We start from the raw sequence: 17498 nt of genomic DNA, 5'->3' as shown, positions 1-17498 counted from the left end.
TCTGCCAGAGGGTGGCGGTATTGATTCACAAGTTCACAACACAGCCTCCATCTGGAATCGCTGACGCAGAAGCGATGAACCGAACCGGCCATGGATCGGACCAATCAGTGGCAACTACAGGCGGGATCAGCCAATCACCTGCCAAGTAGCTTGGGAAAAAAGGGCCCGCCTACTTCAGCGATTTGGCTACAGTGGTTCCAGATGGAAGTAGTTTGTGAAACGAGTGTGAAGCAAGCTTCTTCAATTCGGCGAAGTCAGGTCAGCGTCTCAGTCCTTTGTTCACTAACTGAGAACATTTGTATATCCCTTTGTTCAGTAACTTATAAATGCTTTATATCTGACCTATTTAAATAAAGACAAGACTGGTGTGTGAGGTGCATTCAGATGCAGTAATAAAAACACTACAGTAACTTTATATTACTGTATTGCACAGACTGCAGCATTTAAAGCAATATACAGTACTGTACTTCAGCCTATACATTTCTTAAGTCAAACTATCTTCAAATGCAGGGACTAATAACATCCTGCTACTATGGCTGACAAAGATATCACTTCTGCCACTGTTTTCACCGTACACATTTGTAATTCCTAATTTATTTTTAGGCAGCTTGTCCTACTACACTCTACCCTAAAATAGACTCCTGTGCCGCCAAAAATACCACACGTTTGTTTTGACTGCAGACTGACAACGCAGGTTAACCCCGGCCCTGACCTGTACTGGAATACGCTGTGCTGCTTAAGAGCCTCCAATGAAACGTACAAAACGCTCACTGTGTGCAGAGAGCAATAGGGGAAACTCGGCCATCATTCCACTCTGTGTTGTTTATGTAAACGTTGATCACAGAGGACGTGTAGTATTTTGCAAACAAATACGCCGATGTTCCTGCTCTCGCATCAGGTCTCCATGGTCTCCACAAGATAACATCATATTCAGAAAATACATTTTTGAGCAACCAAAATATACAGTATCTACACTATCTAGTGTATTTGTCAAAATGTATAGTACAATATGCTTGCATGTAACCTAAATTAATTAAAAATAATCTATAAAAATAATCATGTTTGGCGAACTTTGGTCTTTTCCTTGGTTTATATTTTGAAACATACAGAATGTGAAATATGCTGTAGAAGTAGACACCTATATAGTCCGTTTTTACAGTCGATGCTCAGGGAGAAAACTCATTAAATTCCAATGACACAGAGAATCTGCTTAGAAAATAACCTAGTAAAAGAACTCCACACCAGAGTAGACAGTGACTAAAATAAACTGGAAAATCATAACGACATTTTCTTTCCAAAGTTCATATAGTTTACTTGTGTCATATTGGTAATACTAGTACAGTAGCAATATATATTATTTTAATTCTGTAATATTAAAATGGCATGGCACAATACTTCACTTATATTGGAATATCCTGGAAAATCAACATCACTTTCTTTCAATAAATCTATGTCAATACCAGTGACATTTGATTTAGCTTAAGACACAGACCTTCTCATTGCTACTGTGAACTAGCTTTATGCACATACCACCAATAAGAAGAAGAGCAGAGGATAGTGAAGAAAACTATTGATGAAATGAAAGGTAAACTGGAAGTGATACTGTACTGTAGAGCTGTGCAGAGTAGGCTATATGGTGCCAATATACTGTACCTATTGGCCAAATACAAGTTCAGCATAAAAATACAAATTACAGTTCATCATAAAATAGGAGAAAATGGAATGGAACAGCAAATATGCAAAGATCAGAGCAATAGAGGAAAAACTATAATATTATGGTAGTGTGTGAAAAGAAGACTTGTAGAGGAGAGCTACTCCAACAATACAAATTGCCATGATAGAGTGCACTCAGGACGCGCTTCAATGAGATATTGTTTTAGTGAGGTTTTTGGTAGGGCACAGCTAACTGTGAAATGTTTTAATCAGGGGACCAGTTCTCCTTCCCCCAAACAACTTTAAACAGGCCGGAGAGTGCAACAAACCATGCCTCCCCTTTAGCCATCTCAAATGTCAAACAAGGTCTCAGTATACCACTGGGGGAGTTTGAACACGGGGCCAGTTTAATGTCAATCCACTGAGTTGAAATCTAGGCAATCCAAATGCAATGTTTTAATGCACGTTATTATTAAAACAAATTGGTATTCTGCCCCTGACTGACTCTTTAAGTCAAATCTCACTTTAGTTTTGACAAAGGATTTTGACACATCAGTGCAGGGTCCAAAGTCATATGAGAAAATATATTATAAGGGAAGATTCAAGAGGCATCCTACTACAGCCTCATATGTATCTCATGTTGCAACACATGAAGCACAGTGACTTTGTACTGATTAATTTTAACATTCATTTTAACTTTACTGTTAGCTGATGAAGGGAGTATTTTCTTATTTTTTTCTCTACGAAATAGATAGACACTAGTAGCTGATGAAGGGAGTATTTTCTTTTTTTTTTCTCTACGACATAGATAGACACTAGTTAAAGGGCCACTTCACCCCTTTTAATGGTGTTTGGGAGACAATAAACACTTTCCTGGGGTTTTTATGTGAGTAATATGTGTATTTAGATATTTTTGTATTTCAAAGTGTCTGTGATGTCACAGACACTGGTCTCACTTCCTTCCTGGACTACAAGTTGTCTTAGACAGCCCCCCCCCCCTCTCCACAAGGTGGGGTGAGTGCACCAAAGCATTATGGGCATTGTAGTAATCCAGCAATCCAGTCAAACCCTAGTCAAATACACAGACTACATTAGTTTTCTGGCCATATAGTGCAAATTTCAAATTGTGCTACTGTAGTACAAATACTGTTAACATTGAGTGACTAGAGTTTCTTCCAGTGGTGAAATGTTACACAGTGAATGTCTAAAGTAAACCTAAATACATTAAAGCAACACATTCATCTAAATTGTCTTCTGTGACTGTCCAGAGAATTAATCCTGTTTGGTTGCGCATCATGCCTCCACGGAAAATAGTAGTTCTAAATGCTCACAACGTGTCACACTATATGACATTGTGATCTTGTAGATCGGTTATTTTCTGTGCGAGACACCAACATGCAACCAAGAATGAATCACAAAGTTACCTAAGAAGAGATGTTGGGAGCAGTGACATGTTCTCTGTGTGTCAGGCTCAGCCAGATCGTCATGTGATGGTCCCTCTATTATGTAGGTATGTCACAATAACACTGCACATTCTGCCTCTGAAACAGAAAATCTAACAGGCTGCTTTGATGTTTAACTACTTTAACCCTCTATCTTAGTGACTCTGGACACATGTTCCTGTCTACACCAAATCTCTTTGCCAATATAGCCATCTACGAGATGAAAATGCTTCGCCATGCGACTTGTAATTGTAGATCTGCTATTTTTGGCGAATGTCCCCAAAGAAAGGCATGCTGGGATTCAGTGGTTAAGGAATGTGCTTATGTATATGCATTTTTTCAATAAAAACGTCATCGACAAGCCCAGAACCACCATATCCTCCATAGATTTCTACTTGAAAGAGTCTATATTTGCATTGGTTCAACTTTATTCCTCGCAGGATGTTTGTTCTAACACAAATTCTGCTGACGAAGAGACAGATTTAAAATGCAAATTATGTTTGTTTTTTTTGTTTTGTTTTTGGGGGGGGGGGGGGGGGGGGGGGTTATACAATTGGCTGATGTCTTACACTGTCAATTCAGGAACTTTCTGCCTTTGGATAAATCTAATTTGATTCGTTATTCCATGTGCACAATAGGCAGTTATGTGTGTTAATTCAACTATGTCTTGGTATTCATTATAGGCAATTATTAAGGCAAGTGCTTATAGGTGGTTGACACAATGGTCTTTGACTCAACTTTAATGTACATTAAAGTGAATAGTCCTTTATCAATTGAAATGCCATTATCCTTTTAGTATAATGTCTGATCAAATAAATAACCTGTTCTGATGGGTGAAGAAATCTTTGGTAATTTCTATTCTCCTTTCACATTCTCCTTCTCTCGATCATCCTCTCTTTCTCTCTCTCTCTCTCTCTCTCTCTCTCTCTCTCTCTGTGCTGACACTTTCTCCCTACATCCTGCAGCCTCCATTTCCACCAAGCCACCGGGAGGAGGATAATTGATCAATCATGCTAATTGAGGAGTCTGGACGGCTAGCCCACCATAGCAGATGTGCCAATTTGCATTCATTAAGATAGAAATGAGTCTTAATCACTGTACAGGCTTTGATTGACAACATAAACACCCCCCTGTCTCAAACTCCTGGTGCCTGTCCATACATACATAGTCCACAGCCATCCAGCATATAGGCAGCGCTGATCATTACACAATTCACAATACGATTGATGCCATTAAATGTGTTCTTTCTGTGCATAATTTTACGATCATCTGGATCACATACACCCACCCATCCCCACTTCCTCTATCACCTCCATCACTCAGGGCAGTGGAAACAAGGACAATAAGGATAAAGAGTAGAGATGGAAAATTATATATATATATATATATATATATATATATATATATATATAAAAAATAACAGCATAATATGCCATGATCATATTATAACTGTGGAAATGGCTTTTAACTTAAAACCTACGTCGTGGATCCAAATCCCAGGAACAAATTGATCAATGGGAAGAAGGTAGGATTCAAACGGCCTGACATTCTGTAATGGTCAAAATTTACATATCTTATTGAATGAGTAATATACAATAATATCCCTATGTGTAACCACTGTTTATAATGATAATGAAAAGTAATGGAAATGACATCATATTGTAATGTTGATTTCCATCCGTGATCTACCGTACAGTATCTGAATGAGCTGTTTATCATAAAACTTTAAATAAACACAGAGGGAAATATGATTTGTATGTCGCAGACCGCATAAACAACAGACACCGCTCTGGAGCGGAGGCTTTGGAATTTCCCTATGAATGTCCCTAATTTGTTTACTTTCAGAGATAGTCCACGAAAAAGCAGTGGTGGAAAGTAACTAAGTACATTTAAATGTACAATTTTGAGGTATTATTTTGTACTTTACTTGAGTATGTAAAATTTACTTTTACTTCTACTCCAAATATTGGCAAATATTGTACTTTACTACAATACAATTATTTGAAAACTTTAGTTACTAGTTACTTTGTAGATTTTAATTATTATTACAAATCAAACATTAACCACATTAACCAACCAGCCCTATAGGCTATACATTTTGGCCTTTTGAAAATAGCCATTGGCATTGTGATGTTTAGATCGGCTATTTTCAAAAGAGTTTTATACATTTATACAAAACTTTAAATGAGACATTCTGCATAATGAGTACTTTGAGTACATTTTGATGGCGATACTTTTGTACTTTTACTCAAGTACATTTGGAATTCCGGACTTCTACTTGTAACGGAGTAGTTCTACATTGCAGTATTCATTATTTTACTTAAGTAAAACATTTGAGTACTCTTTCCACCACTGCACAAGAGTGGCAACTTGTCCGTTCTTTACATCCACAGGCACTGGAATTTGAGTAAAGTAGCATTCCCAAATTTGGTTCAACCAACCTATATTCACAAAACACATACAGTATCTTATGGGATTACTTTTAAAGTGTTGACTTCATGTCAATTTCTTGTGCATCCTAACCTAATTAATGCTGCAGCCCTGATATATACCTTAATTGCATTGAAATGCTCAAAGAGAGGACAGATAGACGCCAACTGATTCCTGTGAAGTTCACTATCAGATTTCAAGGAATCTTGGGGGAGACAGTGATCTTTCTGTGCCGAGGAGAACGGCGCAAGAGAGGAGCTGACGCAAAATCTTATTACCACTGCATGGTGGAGAAGAGGGAGGAGGACTAAGCATTATTAGATTAATCTAATGACATACAGCAGCATTTTCATTTGTGCTACCAATAGAATTAAATAAGAAACACAACAATAGCGAGTACACTGTACGGTGAGCAGCATGAGACGTCCCGGTTTGGCCCGGGATCGCCGAGTCCCAACAAATACTGTATCTTTACAACCCTAAAATGTCAACATTATCTAGCAGATTGTCCCAGATTTCAGCTGATTGAAAATAATAACGGTTGTTTTGAGCACTTAAGAGTGGTGTTTATCATGTTCTGTTCTGTTGAAATTTTGGTAAAAAAAATCCTGAAATCCCCATCCTGAGGCCAATGAAGGTGAACATAAAAAAAAGAAGACAATATCAGATCTACAACCTCACAATGTGTCACAATGCTTGACCGTATTTTTTAATTGTATATACTATCTTGAGAAACAGTGCTGTGATTGAGAATAGCGGCAAATGTGTTTAAGCGAGAAAAACAGACTCAGATTACACAGTGAGATGAATACAATTCAGACAGATTTCATGCAACAGTTCACCTGTCACCAGGGGTACTGCTGAGGTTAATTCCACCACAAACATGCACACATGGACACGCATGTGCACGCAAGCACGCACACACGTACACACGCACGCACACACACACACACACACTGATTTTACAGTTCTGCTTTAGACTGCGAGCCAAGTTTGAGACAAAGTCCATAGCCTTCCACTGGGTTATCAAACTGTGGGCCAGGCATGCATCCATCTGTGGAAAACATGGGCAGTGTTCTCCGACACTGCATGGCCCGGCCTTTATCTACAGATGGTACTACTAAGCAGGAATGTGACCTTTGATTTGGCTTCTCACATGGAATGAGAACGTATGCTGCCTGATGAAAATTGGGGAAGGATTTGCTTGGTTTCTCCCATGCCAGGCAAATGAGCACATGATTGTTTGTGTGGCAATCATTGGTTTAATGCAATTTAAAAATTTAGATAAGTGTCCAGGGTAAGTGTCCTCATGTGAGGCCCATTTTACCAGACAGAAAAGGAGCGGGGCGGGGTTTGGGGATCTACCCATCATTCCCTGTGTCTTTATTTACCGTACAAGGGCCTCTATCTAGCGGAGGAGGACAGAATTTCATTCAATCATCTAACTGATAATGGCACTTCCACACAAATTTGATAAAGGCTCATTGACAAAGACAGTCAGTGGGACATTAAAAGAACGAAAAGAAAATTAATGTCCACTCCTAAAAATCATGAAAATAGATCAGCAAAAATAGATCATCATCGAGCATCGCCCATTTTGGATACTGAAATTGTGGGCCATGCCGTTAATGGGACAACGTAAAAGACAACATGAGTCTTAATGAAATAACCCAGATCTACTGAGCTCTTTTCACTGCCTGCAACGTTGGCTCTTCCCTCTGCTCACTGCCAGAGTGAATAGCATGGTTATGAGTCACGTTATGTATTGGAGCCCGGGCCAGGGCTGCTTACTTCTGCTCTGCTTCTCCACTTCTGAACCCTGACCACATAGCCAGCAGGCCGATGGGGGATTTGTGCGTATCTGCACAGATGCTGGCCGAGTGAGCAGGGACAACACTACATTGTTCTCGCCTCTTTCGTACAGCAGTACAGCCTCCTTGAGAGTAGCCAGGGGGGCTAAGTGGGAAATGAACAGATCACTAACAGTTAGTCCCTCCACTGTTGTTGGCAGCAGACCACTCGTGCTCTTTATGGTGCAGAGTCAAGACATTATTTACTTTGCACGTGCCAGTTACAGAACATTGCAAACATTAAAGTAGGGCCTACGATACATCAACGGAACTCAAGTGAGGTACTACAAGCTGAAGACGATGGGAATCGGCAACTCAATGGATAGTAAATAATCCTGTTGTATTCGCCACTAAGCCTTGGTCATGATAGGAAGGCTGCCCGAATCACAACAAAAACAAATGGGGGGGTCGTTGTTACATAAGAGTAGAGTGCATCTACGGTATGTATTTTTAATGCCGGTGAGCCCCAGCTTTGCTCAAGGGGCCCCTGATGGAGGATTGACTATATGGGACTACTGGATGCCAGAGCTCTCTTTTGCAGCTCTGCCAAGCAGGTAATTCACAAGTAGCAGAAGCATGAATAAATGATAGCGGGCCACAGCTGACTCCTTTATACTGCTTGTAATTTTAGTCGTTCCTCAGAGTGAAAGACATCTCCAAACCGGAGATTCTTGGAATGTTTCAATTTAATTTCATTATAAAAGAAAAGTTAATGTCTCTCTGTGGGGGCAGCAATAATAACAAGGTATGTTTCTGTAAACATGTGCCAGTAAAAACACTGAAGTATTATGACGCAGTGGCGTGGAGATCTGGGAAAAGTCTGCATTGTCTAATGAAAACACCTCAGTCAAAACATGAAACACTAGAGCCAGTCTGTGTGTACTTTAAACACTGGCTTCAAAAAGCAAATACGACACTTTTATTGTTGGTATCATTATTTTCTTGACTAGGCATAAATGTGTTTGCTTTTCATTCAGCCAGAGCGAAGACTCTTGCTTTTGGGAGCAGGTCCTGAATAGGCTGAGAAACCACAAGTGCGTCAAATCCAAGGTATTCTGGATTGGGATGTATCCTCAATCATCCCCCGTTTACTTTTTTCATTGACGCTCTCTTAGCTGACAGTTTCCTTGTCTGGAAAAACAGTCATCTTATTCTCCGCTGGCACTGGGGCATGCAGCGAGACAGACAGTGGCTGCCAGGAAGACCAAGTGCCGTGTAGAGAGCTCTCGGGGGGTTTCAACAAACACTTCGCAGGAATATATCCAAGTATGTTCACTACGAGCCATTACAGTAATAGGCCAGCTAATTGTCTGTCTTGAGCAATGGTTGCTGTAGGGCTCCCGAGGGACTGAGCCACTGCAGGTACAGTATCAGCGGGAAACAGGGTCGCTGTAGTGGTGAGGCAGCTACTGTGTGCATAGGGCCTGCATAGAGATAGGTTTTCTGTGGCAGTTGCTGGACTCAAGAGGAGCTGAACTTATCAGAGAACGCAGACCTCCTGTCCCCTATCTGAAGGGTGACTAGGAGGAAACTGTTACTCTCCACTTTCAGACGGTCTAAAACGTTGCCCTTGCTGCTATGTGTGTGTGCACAACAAAGGTCTGTGTGTGGCTATCGGTTGGCCTCCCCTGCACATGTTTTTCATACTGTACTCCAAAACATATTCCAGTGATTAATTTGGCCTAAATAAGAACACAGCGTTGTGCTTTCGGCTGTAATGTGCCGATTGAGAATAGGAAATATACGGTGAGGGGGAAATGGATGGCGTGTCAGAATAAACGCAGAGCTGAGTGTTACGCTAGATTTCACCAAGTTTCCTCACCCCAGTAAAGTAAGAAAGTGAAGCTGACTCACCTCCACAATGTCAGAGTTGGTTCTGCTCTCGTGGGGCTCGTTGTACTCTGTGTATTTCAGTAACACTTTGTCCATGTCTGTGCTGGCGTACTGGAACAGTTTGTTAGAGCTGTTGAAAATGATGAGGGCTATCTCACAGTCACACAGTACGCTGAGCTCATAAGCCTTCTTCATCAGGCCAAACTTCCTCTTCGTGAAGGTAACCTGGTGAGCACACAGATTTAACAGAGTTATTAACAAGGAAAACAACACATGTGAAAAGCAGAAATAACTGCGCTCTCACACAAAGGTTATGTTGTTTAGTCGATGTGTACACTGTACAGTATATACTACAGTACAGATTATCACCTGGGCATTTGTCATCGCCCGAGGTTGGTTACTGAGGGCCACGGTAAATGTGATCATTTGGTTATCACATACCCATAGCTCCTCATAGTCATAATTTAAAGACTATAACAAATTTGCATTTGGTCAATTTGGCAACAACTGTGGCATCCTTTTGCATCGAGGTCACTCAAGGTTGCAGTTCAGAACACAGAGGCACTTTAGCTTGCACTGATTGGTCAGCTACTGCCATGCCAGCCCTAGGGCTGATAACTGTTATCACTTTCTCTGATCACTCCCCTCTTCCAGGATAAATAAAGGCTGAGAGAGTATGTGAAAAATAAAATAATGTCAACCAGATTATAACTAGTTTTAATAGCTGTTCATCCAGTGCAAATAAACAAATAACATAATTAGCGGTGAACAGCGTTGCTGTACAGTAGACAAGGTGACAGACGACAACATGGGCGTCTGCCTTCAGGAGTGTTGACGCAAGAGCACAGTGTGTGCGTCGCTAAAATGTCTGCCTTGTTATCAGGCCAGAGGTCAGGGTTATTAGGAGTGCTGGTCAACCAGCTGAGTCAGAGCTTTGGCAACTACAGGCGGTCCGTATACAGTACATCACTTTAGCCCCTGACTCCGTGTACAGAAAGCCATCGCTGTGGCAGCATGGCACGAGCGCTGTAACACGAGCCCTCAGATGGGAGCTCGGGTCATACATCACTCGGCCGGTAACCCAACCCTCTCCAGCGCACAGTGACTTTATGTCCTGCGTCTCTGCAGCTCTGTACTCTGTGGCTGGCCGCCTCAGCCCCATACACGGGTCATTATGTTACACTACTGCTTACTCCCTTTTCCCAAACTAAAAAACATCATTCACATGTAAGGAAAACAGGAATGCATGGCATTCTTTCCTTGGTCTGGTAATTGGCATATCGGTAGGTATATATACATTTCCAGGCAAATGTATTTGGAGAATGTGGAATGTGTATATTTGAAACCTGTGCCTCAATATTTTTGTGATTTTTTCCACTTCCCCCCACTAAGATAACTCTGTAGGTAGAGTGTACGGTATACAATGGGAGTATTGAATTTTCTAGTGAAAGCTGCGAGTAGGGGACATGGTCGAGTGTGTGTGTGTGATATGCATGTGTGCGTGCGCGTGTGTTTGTATGTGTACACGGTATGTGCACGCCTGCCGTCTCCTCCGCCAACTTCACTGACCTACTAAGGGAGGAGTTGAGCAGATGAGCTGGCTTTGTTCAACTTTAATTGGTCACAGCTTGCGGCTACCCTCATTTAAACTGGCATAATGCAGTATAATCCTAAGAGTTGTATAGTGTCTGTGTAACCACTCAAGCAGAGGGGTCACTCCAACTGTGCGAAGTGAATTTTCGAATCTTCCACACTACAGGTAATTATACAGACCCATTATTCCTGCACAAGATGCACATGGGAACCTGTTCTTGTGTCATTTTTCTGTCGACTGCACCCCCATGTCAGGTGAGCTGAGCTCACATGACGAGCCAAAGACTGAAATGACATTTTCATGAAATCACACAGATTAAAAGCAGGCGCGCTAAGTCTAATAACATGTTCCCTTGCAAATCCCTGACACATATAAAGCCCTCTGCGTGAGCGTGGCTGGATGGGGGGAAAAGGCACTTGTGTGGTTTTGTGCATGTCATCCTGAACATGCTGTGAGGGTGAATCGCTGCACAGAAGAAGATACTGTCATGTGACATCACCTGCTGGTACCAAGATCTCCAGAACGTAGAGCACTGTTTCCCAAACACTGGCTCGGGACCCAATTGTGGGTCACGGACACATTTACTAAATCAAAGATAGATCTGCTATTTTCACTAGTCTCTACTCTCTACCTGGTTCACCTACAGGTTTTTACCAGTTTCACTTGTTCGCTCCACTGTTTGTTTGTTTGCTTAGCCACCTGGAAAAAAGTAGGCCCTGGGATGTCACGCCGAGGAAATGATTAACAAATTGTATGCTCTTTAGCAGATGAGCATGACTGCTAAGCCACAGAGATGTCACTTTTTCGGCAGGAAGCCTGCAGGGGTGGGGCGCTGAGTGAGGACTTTGTTCCACCTGGGTGCATGGTAGAGTGCTGAGTGCGAGGCTGCTGACCTAGGCACCGCTTCATTTCATTCTCAGCTATGGCCTAGCACTGCCACCCCCACCCCCACCCCAAAACCCAGACGCCAGCAACCCCAGACTCAGCGCTGCCTTTAAAAGTCAAGGGTGCGCAAGCTCGTGTGATCATCTCCGAATGGGACGGATATGGCTTGTTCTGCCCCAAACAGCAGCCGTCTCAGCTTTCTCCTTTGACACACGAGACGTAGTAGAGCGAGCGCCTTACTTTCTCCCTTGGTTAGGTAGGGCTCGGCATGCCATCACCGCAGCTCACATCTTACAGACATGTGGACATTTTAGTTGTCTCCCCCACCTAGTACCGCCCACCCACCACCGCCCCACCCCACCCCACATGTTCTCTGGGGGTGACTGGTGAGACGCTGGAAACCACAGACATCCTTGAGGTCATGTGGGAGGTGCACTGGCGGAGCGCGCCTAAGGCTCACCACGTCGAAAAGAGGCCCACGGAGTCGAAGGGGAGCTGTACTTACATGAGAATGTTATCATTATGTACATCTAGTGCCCTTACTAATTCATGTAATTCACGGCAACAGCTTAAGCATCAGTCATAAGGCTTGGCATTACACTGCAGACAAGTGCACATTACGACGGTGCACTTCCACCGTGAGACACTGTGACTGTCATTAGGCCAAGACAAAACAACAAACGGCAAAAGAAAAATAAACAAACTTTCGATAAATTGGAACAGTCCCAACTTCTCAAGACTTTGAGAAGGTCACGCAATCACAGCCAGACCAGTGATTATACTGGTGTTTCTTTTAGTCCGTGCCAGGATGAAAACTCTGACCTTTTCAGAGGCACTCTGGTCGCGTGGAGATGTTCATTTCGTTCTGCACTTTTGATGATGTAACCAACCTCTCTCCATGAGTGCCTGACCATCATCACCTTCTCTTCGGAGATCAGCTATTCATTTCAGTGAATGTTTCATATTTTTGAGTGAGTTCTTTTTTTAGATTACTGTATTGTAATGAGGCAGTGAGGCACTTTGTGTATTTCTTCCAATTCCCAGTTCCCCGTTTTCTGTGCTAAAATAAAATTTGGCAGGGGAAGTTTCACAATATATAATCACATTCTGCTATAATATACTACTACTACTCACTTTTCTTGTATTCTGTGTTGAAATAAAGATAATTATGTTTTTGCATGGGAGGTTTTAAAAATATATAACCACATTATGCTATAATAAACTACTACTACTTACTTTTCTTGTCTTCTGTGTTGAAATTATAATTCATTATAAACAGCCGCACGCACACGCACGCACGCACACGCACGCACACACACACACACACACACACACACACACACACACACACACACACACACACACACACACACACACACACACACACACACACACACACACACACACACACACACACACACACACACACACACACACACACACACACACACACACACACACACACAGGATGCATGTGTCAATCAAAGGGTTTATCACTGTCCGTGTCCAACCCTAGGCGAAGGAGCCAAGATGAGGGTCTGCATGGGGCCCATGGCACCAGAAGCCTGAGTTACTAACACCTTCAGAGGGGTGAGGAGGAGCCAGCAGTCTTGTGAGCATCATGTCATCTCAAACTATCATTTATATGGCATACATGACAGACAGAGTGGCTCTGGCACCAGCTGGCAGAATTACCCGGGCCCTGCGGCCGATGCCCTGGTTTTGTAGCGCTCGAGAGCCGGGCCCGGGAGAGAGGCATGAGCTTCTCCTGTCCTGTCCGACCTCCCCCCGTGGAGACAATACAGCCCCATGTGAACCCCTACATACTGTACACGCACTGGGCAGGGTTGACCTTGGGACTAGTCTCGCGTAGCCAGACAACTATTCCACAATCTCCGAATGCTACAGTATATAGTCTGGAACTACACCTAATGCAAGAGCAATTTTTGTATTACCATTTCTGCTAAGCAGCAAGCTATAGCCTATATGCTAGTATACTTAGATGATTTCTAATAGGATAACTTCGCGCGACTGTAAAGACGAAACAGAAGTAGGGAGGAGGCTTCACTTCCGCTTTATATTTTACTACAGCTTCCGTGCTCTTGTATGATATGACGGAAGCATTTGAAAATTGTGAGAGGCAACAGTCTGGCAATGCAAGACTACCTTGGGACCGACTGTGGCTCTTGTCTTGTATGCACCAGGACGAAAAAACAACAAACGAACAACAAAAATGTTGTCGTCTGTTCTGCGGTTTGATTTAATGTCAGTAATGAATGTAGTGATGATCCAGAGTCTGTTTTGTTGATAGGTCTCTCCAACCAGCAAATAATGTTGAATCATCGAATCGTCAAATTGATCGTGCTTTTTACCAGCCCACAAAATATGACCTTTCACTAACACCTGACACGCAGCTAAGTGCGTACACTCATTATTTAGCCTGCTTTCCTTTTTTGCAGCTTCAAATGAAATTTCAGGGAAATTAAGTACCAACATTAGCTAGAACACACACATAGACCATACGGTGGCTGCCACATTCAACTGTTTCCCCCTGTTACTCTGCATGCTCTTTATCAACAAGCTTTTCACCTGCCAAAACATAATAATAATAACGATGACCTTTCAGAACTTCCGTAATGGGCAAGGGCTGAAAAATAGTTGGGATGTGCTGCGTTGCTCCCTGGAGAGAGAGAGAATGAGAGAGAGAGAGAGAGAGAGAGAGAGAGAGAACAGCTCTATGCCCACGGGCATGTGACGTGCCTGAACAAAAAATCCAAAATGAGCCACAGCAAGGGCAGGAAACCCTCCACCCGCCAGCGAAAATCATCAAACTTTTAATGACTTGGGCAATTACCCCCAGTGAGCTTGCTTAATGGCATCCAAAGGACGTCACTAGACTGCTCACTGGGCTATGCATGCCAGGCAGCCTCCTTGCCTATACCCTACATAACAAGGATCCTATATCCTCATCCTCTCCCCACTAGGTGAGTGGTGGTGGTCCTCCTCACGCTCATCGAAACTGCATTGTTGTTTCATAGTATTCATGAGTCTTTACCTGTCACAACACAAACAAGACACATGTGCAGCTCGCCTCTCTTGTGGAAGGAAGGCCCTGCAGTCTCATTGGATCGGCATCCACCGACATAATCAAGAACACTTCTTCTTCTTGAGGAGTTGTCTGGGGATCTCTGTCCCCTTTTTAAACGATCTGCCAGATTCTGCCTAATGAGACAGGTGTGTGTGCGTGTGTGTGCATGTGCGCCTGTGTGTGTGTGCGTGCACATAGTAAAGCATAGAATGTGGGAAGAGGGAAAGAAAATGTGTGCGTGTTTGCATGCGTATTGGCTTGTGTGCACATAGTCATACAAGTATGCTTGTGCAGGTGTGTGTGTGTGTGTGTGTGCGTGCATGTGTGCATGCGTGTGTGTGTGCAGCGCACACATTTAATCAGTTAGAGTAATAACTTTAAGCTGACACTGACAGTAAACTGGAAATGTGGGCTCCTCGTGCCGCAGTTCCCCACCATACCCAGGCCTGCAAATTTGGGAAATATTGATTTTACGACCTAGGGTTCAAGAGCTACATACTGTACCAACATGTGTTGAATAGATGGGGTTTTAGAGCGCCACCGTGATTTTAATAAAAGTAAAAAATGGCACAGAGAAAAGGTTTATCCATTTTGTAACCCTGAGAGTATAAAAATATTATCAAATGGAACCTTACAGGTACATTTGGTTAAATGTGTACACTATCAGAGAAAACAGTACTTTTATAATGGAGCATTCTTATCAAGTATGTATTCCTTCCATGGGTTTGCAATGTCAGTCTCACTGATTACTCTGCACCTGTACCCTACTACACACAGTCAAATCTTCAGTGTTCGTTTCGCCTCATTTGTTTGTATTTTACAGGCCACTCGGGGGCCTGTCCTGTCCTGTACATCATACTGTATGTTTTCATCATGACATTCATGCTGTACAAGTACACCTCTGTGAGGACACATGGTAAGGAGAAAGGAGTCTCTGGGTGATAATACACCTTGCATCATACTTAAACAATATTACACGAGAGGGTGCGCGTTACCATCATTAATGGCACGCATGCGTTTCAGAAATGCCATTAATGACGGTAATGCAGTTACCCTTAAACTAAGATATTCAATAAAAACATATTTTTTTAAATGACAGATGTAGCCTCATGCGACCTAAAATGTCCCGTGTAAACACCTAGCTTAGCTATAGTAGCCACTGCCTGTGGAGACTGCCCAGCACACCTCCTATATTCAGCTATAGTAGATTGTCCTAACACAAACTAGGTGTGCAGTGATGCTCGTTTTAAGCATGAGTAGAGAGATATTTCAGCCAATCAGATTGCTTCCTCGAAACTACCTGTGGTATAATACTAGAGACATCTGGAAAAGTATCGGATCGGCCCTTATTTGTCACATGGGTATCGGTGAATATGCCAGTCTAACCACCGATCCGACACAGGGGTAAGGGGTTGACACTATGGCAGGTAAATAAAACGTTGGGACGTGGAGTTTGCTTTGGAGTTGCCCAAACTGCAAGTGCACATTTGAGTGAGGAGTCTGCTATAAACACAACACGAGATATATAGCTAGATAGCTATAAACACAACATGAGATCACGACACTGGTTTCGGTATTCGGTATCGGTATCGACTAACACAGAAATTGAGGTATCGGGATCGGATCGGAAGCGAAAAAAGTGTATCGGGACATAATACCCAGTAAAATTCTGAGTGTTCATTTTACTCAGCAAGTGTACAAATGCAGCCAAAATGGACCTGTGAGAGTCCATTTAATTTATGGATATTTAACAGTTCTACTGCGTAACCAGTGTTCCCCGCTATTTAATCAATGTGTCGGTGCTGTGTAATATGCTAAACCCGCTATTTGTTTAATGTGTTTAATTTGCCGTTTTTTAATAATTAAAAAGAAAGAGCAGATTTGTCGCGGACCTGGTGACGAGGCCGTCGCGTTATGATGACGAAACCGGCCATGCTCAGGGCTTCTGGGAAAATGAGTTAAATGCAAGTGAACGAGGGGTTTGTTTGGACTACAACAGGCTGTCCATGCTGTTTTGGTTTCGCATCATAATGGCAGCATGTTTTTCTCTTCAACAACAACCCATGGGACTATTTTCTCGCAGATTTTCGTGAATCAAAGCTGCAAATACTTCGGCGTATGCTCCAAAGGTAATAGATCGATCCCGGCAGCCTAGGTGGTTTGATTTGGTCTAATTTAAAGCTGTTGAAGTGTGCATTCCAGTTATGAAATAAATCTTAAATATTCACTGGCGAAATTCCCGGAAGCATTGCGTGGCTTTCACCCACGTAAATAAGACGAAAGATTCACCCGCGTAAATAAGACGAAAGAAGAACTGTGTAATTCTCAAAGTAAGCGTTGAAAATTGAAATGCACCCCTAACTGGGCTGCTAACCAAATAGCGTCTCGGTGCTACAGTGCTATTTGCACATGTTTAAATGAGGTAATTACATACATACAGTAGATATGGCGTCTTTCTTTGCAAGTGAGCCTCATTGCAAGAAAGAAAAATCAAATTCACGAACACCAGCACTAATAACCACCCCCGTTAGAGTTAAAGTTATTAGTGTCTACAGAGAGCTGGTGGTATTTTCCAGTGATCATGGCAACAGTAATTATTGTCAGGCTAATAATGTTTATTTATTCTTTATTTACAAGCCATCGTCATGCTAGCCGTACTACGAGCGGATATATCTACCCTCTAGGAAGGGGGGGAACGATTATCAACTAAACCCTTTTTAGGG

The 17498-nt window shown here is 42.5% G+C and overlaps 1 protein-coding gene across 4 annotated transcripts in view; it reads right to left on the bottom strand.

The window, feature by feature from the left end:
* Positions 1-17498, bottom strand: part of mef2aa (myocyte enhancer factor 2aa) — a 76981-nt gene that overhangs the window by 33495 nt on the left and 25988 nt on the right. For all 4 annotated transcript variants that reach the window (XM_083763930.1, XM_083763932.1, XM_083763929.1 and 1 more), the window contains exon 4: positions 9230-9433. In XM_083763930.1, coding sequence (XP_083620056.1) covers positions 9230-9433 — 204 coding nt within the window. The remainder of the gene's footprint in view (positions 1-9229; positions 9434-17498) is intronic.

Source organism: Protomyctophum parallelum (assembly GCF_964188405.1).
Source record: "Protomyctophum parallelum genome assembly, chromosome: 4".
Classification (NCBI taxonomy): domain Eukaryota; kingdom Metazoa; phylum Chordata; class Actinopteri; order Myctophiformes; family Myctophidae; genus Protomyctophum; species Protomyctophum parallelum.
The sequence above is the reverse complement of the archived record's forward strand: the minus strand, read 5'-3'. Positions and strand labels throughout refer to the sequence as shown.